Source organism: Phyllostomus discolor, chromosome 4 (genome assembly GCF_004126475.2).
Source record: "Phyllostomus discolor isolate MPI-MPIP mPhyDis1 chromosome 4, mPhyDis1.pri.v3, whole genome shotgun sequence".
In the NCBI taxonomy this organism is placed as follows: Eukaryota; Metazoa; Chordata; class Mammalia; order Chiroptera; family Phyllostomidae; genus Phyllostomus; species Phyllostomus discolor.
This window is the reverse complement of record NC_040906.2, coordinates 19013327-19031444: the sequence shown is the minus strand read 5'-3', so window position 1 is coordinate 19031444 and position 18118 is coordinate 19013327. Positions and strand designations below refer to the sequence as shown.

Sequence of the window (18118 nt, the reverse complement as noted above, 5' to 3'; positions counted from 1 at the left end):
GTATCTCAAAAAACAGCTGAAAAAAAATCTCAAACATGAATTCATTTGAACCCTGAAAGATAACTTCCCCTTCTCTACCCAAAGCACTAAGATTTCTCGTGCCCCAGTATCAGCAGTGCATCACACAAAGTAAGTGCTTAATAAATGTTGGCTGGATCAATGTTGAAAAGATGAAAAATATCTCTCTAGAGAATTCTCCATCTCCACATACAGGAACTCTCAGATAAAGTATTTCCATCATTGACATGCATTTGGAATTCCATGATGTCTTGGGTAACCAGAGCTTATGTTTTTAAGATGAAGTTCCATAATAGATATTTTTGAGGCAATAAAATATGTTGGTTAAGATGTTTTTTATATTACTTTTTTCCCCCTCTAGGTAATTTTACCCCAGGTAGCATAATATTAAAAACTTTTTTAAAAATTTAAGTATATACCATACCATTTTCAAATCATTATATATAATGTATGTATACTTATCTCAAAGTTTTCATAAAAGTTCTAGACAAAATTATTAAATTCCTTGACTATTAATGTGGCAGAACTGGTCAGTATTTAATTAACAAATTCTATCTCTATATATGAGAAATTATATATTTACTTATCTTTATAAGTTATAGGATAAAGACAAATCATTACAGTAGAGGCACTGGAGCACATGGCACACATTAGTCTTAAGGTTTTTTTAAAACGTGGAACCATAGAAGTGGTGATATTAAATATATCAGGAAATTTTAAGAAGGGCTGGCACACTTTGTTTAAAAATTAGTGAGTCAATCACATCAACTAATCCAACTTCTGAGACTAGCATAAAAGGACTCCATTAAGCAAAGAGAGTTCATTAAAACCTGTGCTCATACATTTCAATATAGAATTTTGATTAATAGGGCAGTCATGAAAGTAAGGTCACTGATCAAATGCTGAGAATTACTTGGGAAGTTTTTTAGAAATACTAAACTACTGTATTAAAGCAATACAGGAGGGAAGGAAACCAAACCACAAGATGCATATTAGATTTCTCTTAATTGGGAAAATGCACACTTGTGTCTAATCTATCCACCTGCCTGACTGCTACTCTTTCCCAAATTCTACAGGTACTTCAAATTCTCTGTATCCAGAATAAAACTAAACTAAATATGTTCCTGGAAACCTGCTCCAGTACTTCCTGTCTCCCTAATGGAGCCTACTGCCATTTATCCAATAACTTTGGGGTCATCACAAACTACTCTCCTTTATCCTACTGTTCAAATCCTGTCCACTTGAAGCTATTACGTATTTCCCAAGTCCTTCTCTTGCTTATTATCCCCTTTACCACTAGCTTCCATGACTTCTCACTCAATCATTTCAGCAGCCTGTTCAAGCAGCCCCTGCCTCTAGACTGGTCCCCATCCAAATCTTTGTTCCCACATTGCAGCCAGTGTAATCCATGTCAATCAGAAGACAAGTCACCTGCTTTGGCTCCCTTGAAAATGAAATCCAAGATTCCTCTTATACAAGATATGCCATCATCTTGCTCTGATTAATTCTCTAGAGTCATCTCTGACCTCAGGTTCCTAGGCTCAAACTTGACAAATCCAGAAATCCCAATCTGCTGGGATTTCCCAGAACATATCTGGTACTTCTCAGCTACCATTGTAGGTGAGTTTACTGGAAAAGCCTTCTACTTCTCTGCTAAATCCTATTCATTTAATAAGGCTCAGCTCTAGGATGTCTTCAGAACTAGTATCCTCCCTGCCCCATTCCTCACAATACTTAGAACACTGAGCTTACCACAGTATCATGCCCTGCTTAAAGGGCTGTCTTTCAAACTAGAGTGTAGGCTCCTGAGGACAAGGATGGTGTACTATTCACCTTTGGATTCACCTTACCATGCCTGACACGTGAAAGGCAGTCTATCGGTATTTGTTGAATCAATCAACCATATTTGAACAATACAGCAGCATGTCAAATGCCTATAAGTGAAAATTAAGCTTACTCTAAATTTAAAGCACCTAAACTATTAGCAACAAGCAGGCCTACCATCTGATTTGTAGCATCAAATCGAGAATTTATGGTATAATCAGCAGCGTCAACGAAGTAAAGTTTTAGATGTAGACTTTTTAAGAAATGATTGGTTCTAGATATGGGTAGGTTACTCTGTTAAGAGGACTTTTTCTTTTTCCACTCTTAATGACAGGTATCTTTGGAACACCAATAGTAAGTAATGATTTTTCTTTACATACAACCAAAAACGTAAAATTCAGGAACACTGAAATTAATAAAAAGAGCTTCTAATATATAGACAAACTCTACTCCTTTCTTAATCAAAATCTTCATAGATGCTTTAAATAACAGGGGTTTTTCTTTAACTGTTACCCTAAATTACTAGCAATGCCTGCCTCTGTTCCATGGACCTATGTAGTAAAAAAGAAAAGACAAAAAAAAAGACCTGCATTTCAAACATCTGGATTTGACAACAAACTCTTTTTTCTTATGAGTCATGGGACAACGAAAAAGTAATCTGACTGCTCTGATAGCAGCAGTGACTGTTTATTGGATGAGCCAGAAACTGTGCTAAGCATTTTGAATAGATTGCCTCACTCCAACCTCACAGAAGTCCACTGAGATAGGGATTGCTTATCCCCATTCTACAGATAGACTAAGAGATGTAAAGTCACATGCCTAAGGTCACATAGTACGTTAGTGGCCAATTAAGAATTCTAACACAGGCCCATAGAACTCCAAAGCCCATACTTTAACCACTGACCATCAGTTTTCTGTATTATAGAACAGAGTAACCTTTAACCTCACAGAGCTGCTGAGGAAACTAAGTGGAGTAATATGGATGCAGAGAGCATAGTGCTAGGGGCATCCTACGGACACTCAGAAATGATGCCCCCTTCCCTTCTCTCCTTCCAGCAGTGATTAAACATTTAAAATAAGGGAAATAGTTCCTAAATACTTCTTACCTACTTCAAAGCACAAATATTTTCACTATTGATTAATCTGCAAAAGGAAAAGACTACCAGATCAATAAGTATATTTGCTATAAACAGATAAAAGCAAACAAAAACAACATATTCTATTCATTTCAGGACTGTGACCCTGCTATTGATCTTTTAAAATACCAGAAGATCAAAATACATCAATATTCAAAGTTAGGGGAGAAGAGCATGAAACCCAGAGATCTCAATCCACTAGGCGTGAAGTGAGACTCCCTATAGAACCAGATTAACCTGGTTACATTTCTTTTAATGTACTTCCAGTGGGGAAGACAGATTTGGAAAAAGATAGAGCCAATAATGATAACACTTCTATAATAAATTTGTTTCGTTTTTTGAAGACTGACATTTATGCTTACGCTGAAGCAACCTAACAATGGGGGAAGGGAGAAATAAAATACAAGAAAAAAATACAGCATTTTTGCTATTAATTCTCCGCACATTCATACTTCCTTTGATTCCCTCTTCTTTCTTTTTTTTTTTCTTTTGGTACATAGCCATGACATTTACATCTGATAAGGCATAAGAAATCAAATCAAACTTTAAAAAAAATTCCTAACAAGTAAAAACTAAGGTATGTTGAATATCTACACAAACCTCAATACTACAATTCAAAACAGTGAGTTTCCACATCAAGCCCACCTGACGTTAGATTAGGGTGTATCCTCTGGAAATCCACCCAAGGGTGACGGCCAAACTAAGCTATAGAAGACAACTCAGAAAGCTGGTGAGTCCCATGATATGTTATTTTTATAAGTGCACTAGAGCAAGATTAGCTGATAGTACTCCACCCTCATAATAGCCCTCTTCTACTTCTGTAATACTGCTTTTGTCACTAAAACATGGGTCAGTATTGGCCATGGTGGGCATTTTGACATAATGACATTACAGAGAAATATCAGTTAAGTAATCCAACTAACTCGCAAGGTAATATCACAGTTTTATGTCCCAATCCTGACAACTTCTTCCTTCTGCTGAGGGACCTAAAAGGCCACCTGATTTCTTTAAGCTTCCATTTCCACATATGAAAAATGGAAATCAGAACATACTTCTGCTTCACTACGTTCTAAAAATGGAAACTAAGCTAAAAAAAAATTAATGTGAAGCACTCTGAAAAGGATAAACTAGATTCCCTGACCTGATTATTGGTCAGAGCCTTGTAAAACTAGAATTACTACTTCTTCCAATGCCATACATGCCATCTGGCCATCAAACTGACTGATAAATAGTATTGACCGCGAACGTGAGCCCTGTAAAGATTTTAAAGTAATAGAAACGAAGATTGTGTCAGGATGTATTTTCATACCATTTAACTATATCCAGATACAATTCACTCATTGGCATTATAAAGGTAGATAAGAAAAACAAAATTAATTGAAAATTTTTGAACCTTAAAATTCTTTTCACAGGAGTCAGCAGCAGGTATAGACCAGTTTGAACCCGATACTGAAGCAACTCCGCGAGAATTGGAAATGAGCTAGCCCAGAAGCAGAAGGAATCACAAAGCAAGTCTCATCTGATGGGCCGAAATACAATATGGATTATTTTTATATTGTTCTGTCTGAGTTGTCTGTTTCAGATTCTTAACTTCCAGGATCTATTTTTAAAATAACTGAACACTCTGTATTTCCAGTAGCCATCAAGGCATGTACTGCCATCCCTGACACCGAAGACTGTCAGCAGACTCGGTGTGTACACTAATGATCTCAGGCAACAATGCTCATCTTCTTATCAAAGGCATCTTTATTTCAGACGAAAAAGTCTAAAGTCCTCTAAGAAAATTCATTCTAAAACATAGGAAGTAGTCATTACAAAATGTTAAGATCGCGAATACCTCTTACTTCTTTTTAAGGTTATCTTACATGCTGAATTTTGAAACCAAAAACTGTCAGGCATGATAACATTTTTAGTTCTCTCCCATGTTGCCAATGCTCTCTTCTAGCCCTGTCAAATAGTGATAGCTGCTGTCATTATTTATTATACAATAGCTGGCAGCACGTTGTACAGATACTCTTCATCTTTAGAATAGCCACCAAACAACCTAAACAAACGACCAGGATCGCAGAGTAAAACTGACCACTTTCCGAAAGCCAAAATAAGTGGGTTATCGCATCTTATCAATACTTTCCTGCCAGAATGTTAGCTATTTTATAAAAACCAAAGGTTTTAATTTTTTTATTTTTTTCTAAGTCATTTTAAAATAACTTTTTCCCTCTTATACATATACTCCTCTCCTCTCCTAGCTGCTACCAGAAGCCATCTATCAGAAGGGTTTTCACATTTACTTTTTTGGCTTTAATACTTTCAATCAAAATTACAATTCTGTTTTTGGAAGCAATAGCCTTTCAGGAAGTATATATGATGATATAAAAATGCAGAAAATAAATTAAGTTCTTTGCTTTTAATGAAGTCAGGAATGCATGCAAAGGGATTTACAAACACCAGTGATCTCAGACACAAGTGATTTGACAGGTCATACACACACACACAAAAAAAAATTATTTCAGGTTTCAGGAAAATGCGAGTGACAGATTCCCGGTGTCCTGTTCAAGTGAATAGACAAGAGTCTCCTGCTACTACTTTTTTGCTTTGGCAATATCAAATGCTGATATTCTCCTAGATCTAACAGAAAGGAAAAATGGGTATCTTCTGCATCTAACACCTAAGTGGGTAACCTAGATACTGTAAATAGAGGCTACATAAAGGATGCAAGACAGCTCTGAAGTGAGAGCCAAAATATTTAACCTGCAACTCTTTGGAAAAGAATGCGAAAACATGTGAGCTCAGCCAAAAACCATACTAACATGAAACTGCCACAGGCTAGTAAGTTTTAGGAAAAAAAAGAGAAAAAACAAAAACAACAAAAACTTCTTTACCAAACGTAATGCTAATGTTATTGGGTGTGTAAAGCCCAAATGTCAGAAGCACATTGTTCAACCTGATCAAGCCTACACTCTGCACTACATATTTAAAGTAAATGGGTGAACTACCTTTCTGAAGCCGGTTGTTGCTAAACCAGAATCAAATTCACAAATAAAGGAGGCAATTAACGAATTAAAAAGCATTTTCCTGCTGATATTCCAGTGGTGGCTAGGGGGTAACAGTCAAAAGTCTATGATTAACATTAATATCTACCCCATATATTCAATGTTTCTAAAGCCAATAGTTAAATAGTTGGCTAACAGAAACTGCATATCAATCTATCTTTCCCCTTAGGAAATTACACAAAAATTATCTGAGAAATAAAAATCTATTCTACCAAAGAACGAGTAACATTGTTAAAATGTTAAAATGTAAAACTTGCACTGCCTATATTACAGTAATAATATAACTTTTATCAAATCTATAGCCAACTAGCAAAAAATAAGTTAATGCTACAAAATCCATTACAAGTGATTAGCCCTATAATTTAATATACATTCACTCACTCACTATTAATTTTTCCTTCTATATGATAAAAGAATTTCAACAACTGCTTCCAGAATGAAATCTTCCTAGAAAGTGTTTCCCATTAACAAAAAGAAAGAAAACTATTAAATAAGTAAATTCACACAGTTCAACCAAATTTCAAGTCAAGAGACAGAATCACTTAAAGTTAATAAATTGCAAAATATATTCAATAGTACTCTATATACTTTTGCTTATAATTCAGTAGTCTTTCCTATTTACAAAAAAGTCAGTAGCTTTAAAATAACCTTAAGTTTTGAGAACTGTAAGAGGGAATTGGAAAGGAAAATTTGTTCTCTCCAGAAAATGAAAATTAAGGATATGCTTGTAATTCAGTAGATGATTCAGTTTTCCTTAATTATTAAATCTTCATTTAAAAAGGAAAGAAAATACCTTTCTTACACATATCACTCAAACAGAAAACTTCTAAGTTAAATATAAGTTAGACATCCTATCTATACAAGTATATAACATACACTAAAACTATAAGGGAAACACAGGATTTCAAAGTTTGTTTGAATAGGAATAATAGAGCATTTGCACTTGATATCTAAACTAATAAAAACATTAGAAGAGAACAGAAACTAAACTAGGGCTTAAATTATGTTGTCTTCTGTCACTGACAACATGTAAGCTGCTCTTTCATTACACAAAAAAGTTTGCTACACCAATGAATGACTCTTCATCGAAAACAGTAGCCAAAACTGTCTATTCCTGTAAGTTCAAAACATCCTTCCAATTTTTCTCAGTTCTTTTCTGGACAGTCCTAACCAAGATGCATTCACTTTGTTAGAGAAATGGATGTAAGTGACTTCTACGAATTTTCAATTACACTTAACTTCCAACACTTTGGAGGAAAAACTTTCACATGCTTTTTTTAAAAAAGCAAGTAACACTGCAATTCTGCCACTGATGGATTAGCTTTGTCCCAATGCAATATAAAATTATTTTATTTTTTTACTGTGAAGAGTCCTTTGGAAGTGACGTTTCCATCCTTTTTTTTTTAATCCAACAACAACAATAAATCTAGTCATAAACCTGGCAAGTCAAAACAATAACCAGAAAAGCCTAACATTTCTTACCTGAGACAGGTAAGCACCAGCTCCCAAATGCCACCTTGGGATAGTTCAGACTAGTAAGCAGACTCATGTTTTATGATACTAGAAGGAACAGGAATAAATCTCTGCTGTTCTTTCTTTAGCAAAATCTATAGCAGCAGCTACAACAACGTGAGAGGACCCCACAGACCTAACAAATTCAAGTCTGTCGCCAGAGAAACAGGAAAAAAAATCATAAAAAGAAGACTTACTGCTTGTCATGTGACTTGGCGAGGCATGCTGTCCATTGGGTGTGCTTGAGGTGAGGTCAATTGCCATATTGGAGTGCTCCCTTTCAGGTGAAAGCTCATTGTCACCTGCTTTCACAAAATAAAATGTTTGGTCTCTGTTCACGGTCATGTAACATCTAATTACCAACTATGTGCCATACATGCAGTGGCATGAACAGCCTTAGAATTTTAATGTAATATGCTTTTCCTTAAAAGAAACTATAAGGAAAGATCATTTAAAAATATACAGTGAATGAATGAAATGACGAAAAGCCACAGCCAACCCACAATTGAAAAAAATACAAAATTTCATTATCACGGTAATCTTAACTGTAAAATAAGAGAAATTAGGAGTAGCTGATTTCCAAAGTATCCTTTAGTTGAAAAAAATAAGTTTATTTTAACATCCAATTTAATCACTGAACATACAGTATTTATAACGAGCATTTTCCAAAATGCTGGCTGAGAGTTGGATGTTTGAAAGGAGAGTTGGCAAAAAGCATGTCAACTTAAGGAAACTAACTCTTTCCCAGCATGTGTCTGAAAAATTAGGCTACTGAGTAATAAATATTTAGTACACTCCAGATTAGCAGACATATATTTAACCTGACCTATTCTAAACTTAGTAATCAAGTCGGAAAGTGTGGATATTCTAAGATACCACTGATTTACATGCTAGCCTTAATATAGTAAGTATATTTCTATATTTTCTTATATTTCACTGTATGCTGTTATTTTATCAAACTCATTTAAAGTTGGAATTGCAAACAGATAGAAAATAAGAGTATAGAATCTGTGATAAAAACTTACAACTGACAAGTTATAAAATACAGGTAAGACAAAAAGCATAATTTTATCACCAATAAAAAATTCATGAAAATGAATACTTACACGTTATATAGCCATCAATAGCCTCTGTTTCCATAGTCAAAGTGCAGTGCTGCAACACAAAAGATTATACCCTTAACACAATGATTCCTTTCAGTTCTGCCATTAAATGCTTAACTTATTTGAAGCTCCAAGCAGTTAGCCCATGTTGCTGCTGCTGCAACCTGTGCCCAAGAAACATACTACAGTGTACTGTATGTGCTCATTTGCAAGTCACTGAACTCTTTCTGCAAATGATCTGATTCCTGCTGGAGATAGGGTAGGAAAGATAAGTGTGCTGTGAGATGGGCTGTAGCAAGAAAGGAATGACTCTGTTCATCAGAATATACTTGATTCAAAGAAAAAAAAATAGGGGGTCCCATCTCACACGTGCCAGCTTGAAATGGGATTTAAGTATTTTACCATCATTACTTCCCACAATCACCCTGCAGTTTGAGGACTTCCCTAGTACACAGATAGCTCTATTCACAATTGTTGCAAGTTGGTTCATCATGTTCTAAGAGGGAGGGGGGAGAACAAACAAACATAAGAAAACAAAAAAACAAAAACAAAAAACTTGGTGCCCAAGCATGTCTCTAAGACTTCTACAGTAGTCACCCAACTCCCGAACTCGTATTGACATTTTAGCCTACCCCAAGTTCTGTGTAAGCACCTGTTCAATGTAACCTTAATTTCCTGCCAGAATATGGTTGGATACAAATGCCAAGTTTACTCAATACATTCTGATTTTGAAAATTTCATAAACTTTTTGCTGTTGGGAGGGGAATCACTTTTTCAAAGTTTGGGGAATTATTCTCATGTACGAATGACGCAAAACAAGAACTTAATTCTCAGAAACAAAAGTAAATTGTATGAGATGACACCCCCTAGCTTTGATTTTACATAATGAAAAGATCGATAAGCTAACTGTATTCTTTGAAGGAAAAAGTTTAAAGAATTGACATGTCCTGAGGAGATTTTTACTTATTTTTTTTCCTTTGGCCCTGGTCCTTTTTGCCTTTAGTTTCAAAACTCTCACTGCACCAGCAGCTAAATTATTCACAATGAGCCATTTCTGTATTGATCGCCAAGTATATTTAGCCCTGGCTCCTGGAATTTCTCCATTACTTACTGGAAAACAGGCAGCTTCACTTCTTGTCTCCAAAACCACTTCCCTTCTCCCTCCCCTCCCCTTCTTCACCACCACCCTCCCTACCCCCCAAAAAACTTTTCTTTCTTTCTTTATGGAATAATCAGATCAAATTCCCAACTCGGCCACTACATAGCACTTAAATTTCAACCTGCTGTACTGTTATCAAAGTCTTTCAAATTATGATTACATAAGGCTTTAAAGAAAGGCATCCGTAAAGTTTAAAAGGGGCGCAGTTTCTTCGGATATTTTACAAATGAGTTTATCTCTTTAAAAATGTACACATTTAACACACACATATTAAAAAGAAAGACACGTCAGGAAGAAGCGAAAGAAGTCTGCCCCATCAATGAAATGGTTATTAACCCTCAGAGAAGGAAAGAAAGAAAAAGAAAAGGAGAAAGAGAAACGAAATGTACATACAAAAGAAATTGTCCTTTGATTAAAAAAGATTCATCACCATTTCCAGCTCTGTCGGGAGATCTCAGCTTCTTCTAACCCCTCAAAGAAGAGGTGACAATGTCGGGCTGAAGATAAACGGAGAGAGAAAGAAAGAAGTTTTTTGTGTTTCCCCCTTCTCTCCTTCCCTCCCTTGCCCCCTCCAAGCCAAGCCCCCTGCAGAGTTCAAGGCGAGGAGGAAGGAAAAGCACTTTACAGGTGGGTCATTCCGAGCCCAAATCCAGCAAACAGATCCGCTGATAAACAAAACCAAGAAATGAGAGAGAAGGAACACCCCCCTTCTCCTCCTCCTCCACCTCCTCCTCCTCCTTCCACCCCTCCCCCTCGTCCCTTTGGGATGGTCTAGTAGGAAAAGTCACTCAGGAATGGCACCACGTACTTTCAGGAAAGAGGAAAAAAGAGAGAGAGAGAGAGAGGTCAGTCAGTGCTACAGCAATGCGATTAACAAGAAGAGAAAAAACTTGATCCACCGGTTCTTTAAGAATCGACCAAAAGCTAAGACAAGAAAACTGAAAGAAAAGGGGGGGTGGCGGTTAGAGGGGAGACACAGTCAGGCAGAACCCAGCAAGGAACCTAGGCCAACTTCACAAGACTATTTTTCGCCCTTGGCAAAATAAAGAAAGAAAGAAAGAAAGAAATCTTCAATTCCATCTCTTTCGCCCATACTAGAATCTGTCAAAGTGATTTAACTGCTGCCTTTTCACATGTGTCATACCTGTGTTTTTCTTTTTTAATTCCAACATGATCTGGATATTACCTTCTATCTGGACAGCTACAATTTATGCCAAGCTACCCAATCTTTCTTGGAATTCAAGTTAAAACAAAGCAAAACAAGTCCAAATCCATGACAGCTACAGATATGAGAACTGATTAATCGATTAACATCCCAGAAACAGATTACAGGGCGAGGGGGGGGAGGGCGATAAATTAAGGCAGAGGACATCATCCTCATCCCGATTCCCTGAGCGTCCTTTACAGAAATTATTACCCTAATCATAACCACAAGCCATCCCTCCCGGAGAAAAATATCTAGATTATTGTTATTACTGGTTAACAGCAACAAGTCATTTGATCACATCACAGTGCAAAACGAGATGCTATATAATTACACTTAACTTTGAAAACACTCCCCCCCTTTGCAAATCAGACACATATATTTATATATAATCTATGAATAAGAAGACAAAACAAGAGCTGTTCTTCACCACGCAAAAGCCAAACGGAGATTTACCTCAGCAGGGCATGCAGTAAAATAATCCCATCACCCTTTTGTTTGTGTTTACTGTTAGTGTGTCCTCTCTCTTTCTTTCTTTTCTGTGCCTAACGTGTGTTTGTGCACTGCAGTTGGTGGTGGAAACTAAGGCAGTGGATCTGTAGCTAAGGGTAATCCTGTTTTTACTTCCTCCATCTTCAGCGAGGAGCAGGGTTAGCCCGGGACAGCTGGTCAAACCCCGAGAAACCGATCCGCCGCAGCCGGAGCACATCTCCCCCGCCGGCCGGGCTCGCGCAGACGCCCGCGGGCGGAGGGCTGGCTGGAGAAGGCGGCGGTGGCGGCGGTGGCGGCGGCCGCGGCGGCGGGTGGCGGGCGGCGGGGCTCGGGGCGCGGGCGGGCAGGCGGACGTGCGCGCGCGCGTGTGCGGGGCCCGGGAGCGGGTGCGTGTGTGACAGTGTGAGTGTGCGCGCGCGGGCAAGGGAGCGTGTGCGCGTGTGCGCGTGTCTGCGCGCCGGGCCGCTCGGCGCGCTCGGCAATCGATTACAGGACAAGTGCTGCCCCGGCGGCTCGGCGACGCGCGCACCCCTCGCGCCCACCCGCGCGCCGGGCCGCGTCGCCCCCCGCCCGGCAGACCGCGGACGGCCAATCCCGCCCCCAAGGGGGGCCCAGGTAACCCGTTTCCGAGAGTGCCACCGTGATCCCAACCCGCTCCCTCCGAGTCATAATAAATCTCACGTTTTCTGCCGGCCGGGAAAGAAAGGTTGCTGCGGTAAGGGGAGGCTCATTTCGGACGCGTGAAGTTTTCTTCCCAACTGGGATTTGTGGCGAGGCCCGGCGACGGGAGCTGACGGCGATCCGGGCGCCCGACGCGGAGCTCGGGGCTGGGCGTCCTGGCCCGAGTCGGGGTGTGCGCGTGGACCCACCCACTCAGGCTTCGCAATAAACTATGCGATGCAATTCCAGTGAATGGCACCATATAGACCAGGACGCGAATCAGCACACAAGGATCCTCGGGAATGGATTGAGAAGGAAATTCAGGTCTGAGATGAAGCTCAACTCTTACTATTTTGGAAGTGCTTTCCAGTGCAAGTTTACAATTACAGTATTTGTTTGCGTTTTTCTCCCCCAGGCAACTGCCACATCCATCAAAGTCGAAGGAACGCGCGTGGGTCCAAAAAGTTGTTCGGAGTAAAGCTTTGCCCATCAATATCATCGATTAGTTATCGCACAGCATTTTTATTTGGGAAGAACTTAAATAGATCGTCGTGTTAAGTGCGTGTTCTTGCTACAAATAGTAGCATTTAGCATTTTTCTTGACCACGTTTACAAAAAGAGGGAATAGAGACTTCTGTAATTAAAGGGAAAAGGAAAATGAAAGGAACTGAAAATACTGAACTGTGAGTCTGGGTGGCTTTAAGTTTGAAAACATAAAATTATTAGGACTGCCAAAAAGCATTTCTGAGAAACCATGTTACAGATTGTGAGAAAATAAATGCTGGAAGTAGGCACTGAACACCTCCTTTCAAGAATCCCAGAAATAGTTGCTGAGGTTTTTCTTTCTTTTTTTTTTCTTTTTCCTTTTCTTTTTTTCCCCTGCTGAGGATAGAAAATGACCATTGACAATAAAATCATCAACTATCTCTTAAGCACCACTCTGTATGTCTGGGAAATTTTGGATAATGTCTTTCCTTTAGATGTTTCAATGAGATAGGAATTCATTCACGTTGATACCCATGTAACTTGTACAATACTGTATTAACATTTTATAATGAATTACTTTTCAAGTTTATTTTGTACATCATATTTGTTAGACAATTGTAGCCAGTAGGGTTGTTCTCAAGTTATGAAAAAAATGATAGTCGGTGCCATAGTGCAAACAAACTAATCCAATATTCATTGGAGAGCAAATCATTTGGCAATGACTTTACCTCAATTTTAAGGGGAAAAATGCACTTTCTGTGAGTCATATATTGGTAAATCTTTTTTTTAAACTTGTCAGTTAAATAAAAGTCATATTTGGGAAAGGCAACATAGAATTACACAAATCATTTTAATCATCCCAAAACACAGCAAATATTTCAATCTTAAATTAGAAAAATGGAATGTTGATTCCTAGTATATAAAAGGTAACATAGCTTCTCAAAATTGTTATAAATCACTCCTAAAAACTAAGCCTAAGTGTTTAAGTTCCTACAGTTATGGAGATCCTTGGAAAAGAAATAAAAACAAATTGAAATTTAAGATGAAATAACTGTCTAGTGAAAGCAGTTTAATTCTTTGATAGAAAAAGAATCATTGTGAATTCTTAAGGAATCATCCTAAAGTTCCTCAAAACTACCACAGTGGATAAAGTCCTCCTCCCCTGACTGGCTAGAGCTTAATTTAGCTGTTTTGAAAGACTATCCTTTCATGAGTTACTTTCATTGGCTTCCTAAACACCAGAGGCACACTCTCTCCCTCTAGTGGCTAAGCATTCAGATAATGCTTTACTTTTGGTGACTGTCTCCCCAAGAATGTGGCATCTGGGTGGGGGGGCAATGGCTCTCAGATTTTAGAATGGCAAATAGCCACTTGTGAGAATCAGACCATGTGGGGAAACTTGTCCCCTTTTTTAACATCCTATGTTCCTTTCTCATTTGCTGATCACAGTATGTCAACTTACCCCAAGAAAGTCAAGATTATATTTATGATACAGACTAAAACTAAGGGTTCTGTTTTATCCTCTGCCATTGAAGTCAGGGCACTGAGACTCACAATTCCACTTGCAGGGAGTGGAACTTTGTATAAACTGCTGTATAAACTGTTTATAAACAGTTTTGTATAAACTGTTGTAATTCGCTTTGTTCACAGTTTTTCTCAACAGCATTGTTACAGTGGTTAGAGAACATTTTCCACCTTTTACCATAAACTACACTACACACATTTTAACAGTACATACACAGTTAGACCATGCATAAAAATGTGCTATCAGGGAAGTACAGTACCATCCTCTTTGCCTACTGTATTCAAATGGATTAAATGTTCACTTTGGGGAAGGGGTTAGGAGATGGGGAGAAAACCACCATTTTTCACATAGCTGGTTCTTCCTGATCTTTTCTGTCCTATCCTACTGTAACTACAACTTCGCAGCAACAACCCCTGTGTTAGCACCTTGCACATTTCCTTCACTATATAATTTGTGAATATTTTATTCATGAGATTTTTTTATTTTTTATTAAATTTATCGGAGTGACATTGGAGCACGGTCACATAGGTTTCAAGTGCACATTACTATGGTGCATGATCTTTGTATTGTATTGTGTGTCCAGCACCCAAAGTCAAATCATCTTCCGTCACCATATATTTGACCGGACCCTCTACCCTCTACCATCTCCCCATCCCCTTCTCCCTGGTAACCACCATACCATTGTCTATCAGTGTCTCAGAATTTCAGTTTTATATCCCACATGGGAGTAAAGTCATATTGTTCTTGGCTTTTTCTGACTGGTTTAATTTCACTTAGTATAATATTGTCAAGGTCCATCTATGTTGTCATAAATGGCAGTATTTCATCTTTTCTTATGGCTATCTCTATCCCTAATGAGAATTACACAATTTGTAAGTATTTTATTCACTTGTGGAGTTTTTAAAAGACAAACACTCCCCCACTAGAATGTCATCTTTTTTAAGGGCTGGAATTATGTGTGTCCTGCTAACAATTGTTTTCTTAGAACTAGCGAAACATTTGGTGTGAGTTGTTACTCAATAAACATGTACTGGGTGGATGAATGTGGAGCTAATCACATACCTACTTTCCGTGTGTTAAACTGTTTTCAAGGGACAAAATTGGTAGAGTATCAAAGATACATTCTCATTCCATAAAGAATTTGGTCAAATCTTGGAACATAAGTCATGTTACAAATATACTTAGCTCTGGCTTATGGTTCATGAGAAGAATGTGATATGATATAAATTGGTGAATATAATATGAATTTTACCACTATAATTAGTAAAGGTGATTAAAATTGTATATCAAATATAAATTTGAGTAAAATGCATTATGTGCTTTCTGTTTCATAAACAATTTTTATGTCAATACCTGACAATTCATGAAACAGGTTGATTATCAAGGAATGAAGCATTTAATTCTATAACCACTAAGTGCAATTAGCAAAAGAAAAATTTGAAAAAGCATTATAGGCAAAAAGTAAATTATGAAATATTAATTGTATTTTTTGTATGGCTTATTTATTTGTTTTAGATTTAAAAACCCTATTATCCTTTAAAGGAATTTGGATCAAAGTTCATTTTTGTTTGTTCAAGGAATTAACACTGTGTTTTTACATTTGGGTTTTATTTTCAGCACAGGGTAGAAGAGGACAATTTGAAACATTTCAGTACTTTCCTAATATTGAGGAAAAGTTTTGGAAATTATTTTATATTAATTTTTTATTTAGGTGGCTTTATTGTCCTAGTTATAGAACATAATCATTTACAGTAGTTGCCCTAAAATACCTGGAATCCCTGAAAAGTTGAGATTGACAAGCACACATAGGCACAATGTTTTAAAACTGATTATTTGTTTTATTTCTGTCAGGTGGTGGTGTTCTCTTTGAAGTGGTGTTCTCTTTTTAAGTGGGATGGGAACAATGGCCTCACTTTTCTCCTGTCGACCTAGATTGGCACTGTGAAGAAGCAAGGAAGCCAGAACTGGAACCATAGTCTCAAAGAAAACATTCTAAGATCATAAACCAGGCGTATTAATACCTGATGACTTTGCCTCCCTGACCGTGTTGATAATCTGGGGTCTGTCTGGGAGGTGTGTGAGTTGTACGTGGTAAGGGTCTGCTCATTCTCTCCACCTTGAACAATGGTTTCTTTTGACAATTCCGAAGAGTGTCACTTTGCAATTAGAGATAAGGCTCTTGTACCTAGGAAAGGTAACAGTATGACTTAACTTCACACTTTGATAGAATAATATCAGATTTCTTCTAGAGAACATGTTTTGATATAGAGTAGATGATAAGCTATCTCTATCCCAAATGAGAATTACAAGTTTGGGGAGTTAAACTTAGACCCAAGAGGGTGAAGACTGGAGAGGTTTCTGAAGAAAAATGAAAGCACACATTTTTAAAGATGTCACTAAAAGCTATCATGGTTGCTTTAACATGTAGATGTTTCAGCATTTGAAGAAATGTGTTCCATTAATGTACAAAGGAAAGAACTTTGAACTGAGTCAAATGTAGATAGCTGTGCTCAAGAAAACAATTCTAAAAGTCATTGGGAATAACATTCTTATAAGATGCCCTCAAATTATTGAACAAAAGGTATAAGGAAGTTATTGGAACCTCCAGTAAAGTATTAGTACAAGGAAAGAAAATGATTAAACTTTTTGAAGACACAGCTCAGAAATAGAGTTTAACAGGAAAAGAACACCTTGTCTCATGCATATTAATTTAGATACAGGATAATAACCACCACTGGGGAAAAAAGGAAAACTGAAAATGGTTACTTGACTTTGGAGTTGGGAGGTGAAAACAGGACAGACTGGTCTAAAGATCTGTAATACCACCGGTTGGATTCTGCTGGAGATAACCATAGTCCGATGCGGGGCGATGACAGGTTGCATCTCAAGGGGGATATTTGGTGTGTACACCAGTGCCAGAAAGAGTATGATCCTATTTTTTCAATCCTGCGCAAAACTCATGGAATTATGTGTTCAGTGTTTGTGAAAACTCCCAACTCTTTATAAACTGAAATCCTTTCACAATAAAGTCTAATCACATGTTTAAACAATCCTGTATAGATTGAAAAAAAAAATAGAAGAACGCCTTACAAACAGTGGAAACCTAGGGAACTAAAAGCAGCACAGGGATAGAAATTGAGAGCCATTTCCTGCTTGATAACCCTGAAAGAGGGCCTGTGGTGTGGCAGAGGGAAATGAATCAGAGAAAGGTCATTTACAGGTAGTAAAGTCAAATGTCACCTCCCCCAATTCTCATGACTTGTGGTTTAGAGAAAGGTTAGCTTAATATAGAGGTTAGTGTGGCATTCTGAACTATCTTACGACAAGACATGTGAATATGAGAATAACACCATCAGCGTCTCTCCCCATAGCAGTTATGTTCAAAAGGTGCTTCGAATTTGACATCATGGTGAGGTACTAGACACCTGGGAAAGTCCCACTTGGTAGACTAAGGATATCATCAAAAGTCCTATTACTAGGTTCCAGAAACACCTTCATTGGAAGACTATATTTGAAGTATGCCATTACCGAGACATCCTGTGCAGTATCTATAGCAGTTTAGATGGGTGATTTAACAGATTTTAATGAAGGTGGGGCATCCGGGGGACTGGGAAAGCCATATATGTTGTCACTGTGGGCACTCTGTGCTAGGTAAGCACATTGCACGCATTATCTCATTTAGCCCTCTCAGTCACTTTTAAGAGAGGAAATGGCCCCATTTTCACATGAAGAAATTGAAGCTTAGAGATATTATCATCTTGTCCAGGGTCTCACAGTGTCAGAGCTGGATTCAAAGGCATGTGTTAACTTCTAGAAAGCACGTTTAATAGCCACTATGTTACACCATCTCTTAAATAGTCAAATATGTTTATTAATCGTACAAACCTGTTGCTGTAGTTAAATTCTGCTCCTTGGGTAACAAACTGTTGAGTAACATGCCCGTGTCCAA

The 18118-nt window shown here is 37.8% G+C and overlaps 1 protein-coding gene and 1 long non-coding RNA gene across 18 annotated transcripts in view; one reads left to right on the top strand and one right to left on the bottom strand.

Moving 5' to 3' along the window:
• The window catches only part of IKZF2 (IKAROS family zinc finger 2), a 144609-nt gene extending 132311 nt beyond the window's left edge, over positions 1-12298 (bottom strand). For 3 of the 17 annotated variants that reach the window (XM_028509440.2, XM_036022896.1, XM_028509451.2), the window contains exons 1-4: positions 10428-10493; positions 10233-10299; positions 8647-8695; positions 7738-7845 (exon numbers count right to left, since the gene is read on the bottom strand). In XM_028509440.2, coding sequence (XP_028365241.1) covers positions 7738-7845; positions 8647-8695; positions 10233-10235 — 160 coding nt within the window. In that variant the 5' untranslated portion in view covers positions 10236-10299; positions 10428-10493. The other 14 variants (XM_028509443.2, XM_028509452.2, XM_036022892.1 and 11 more) reach the window with 13 other exon arrangements.
• A 44-nt stretch (positions 12299-12342) lies between these two features.
• On the top strand, positions 12343-13464 carry LOC118500001. Its single transcript, XR_004902521.1, has 2 exons — positions 12343-12482; positions 12574-13464. It is a non-coding gene; the product is annotated as an uncharacterized LOC118500001 (long non-coding RNA).
• The last annotated feature ends 4654 nt before the right edge of the window (positions 13465-18118 follow it).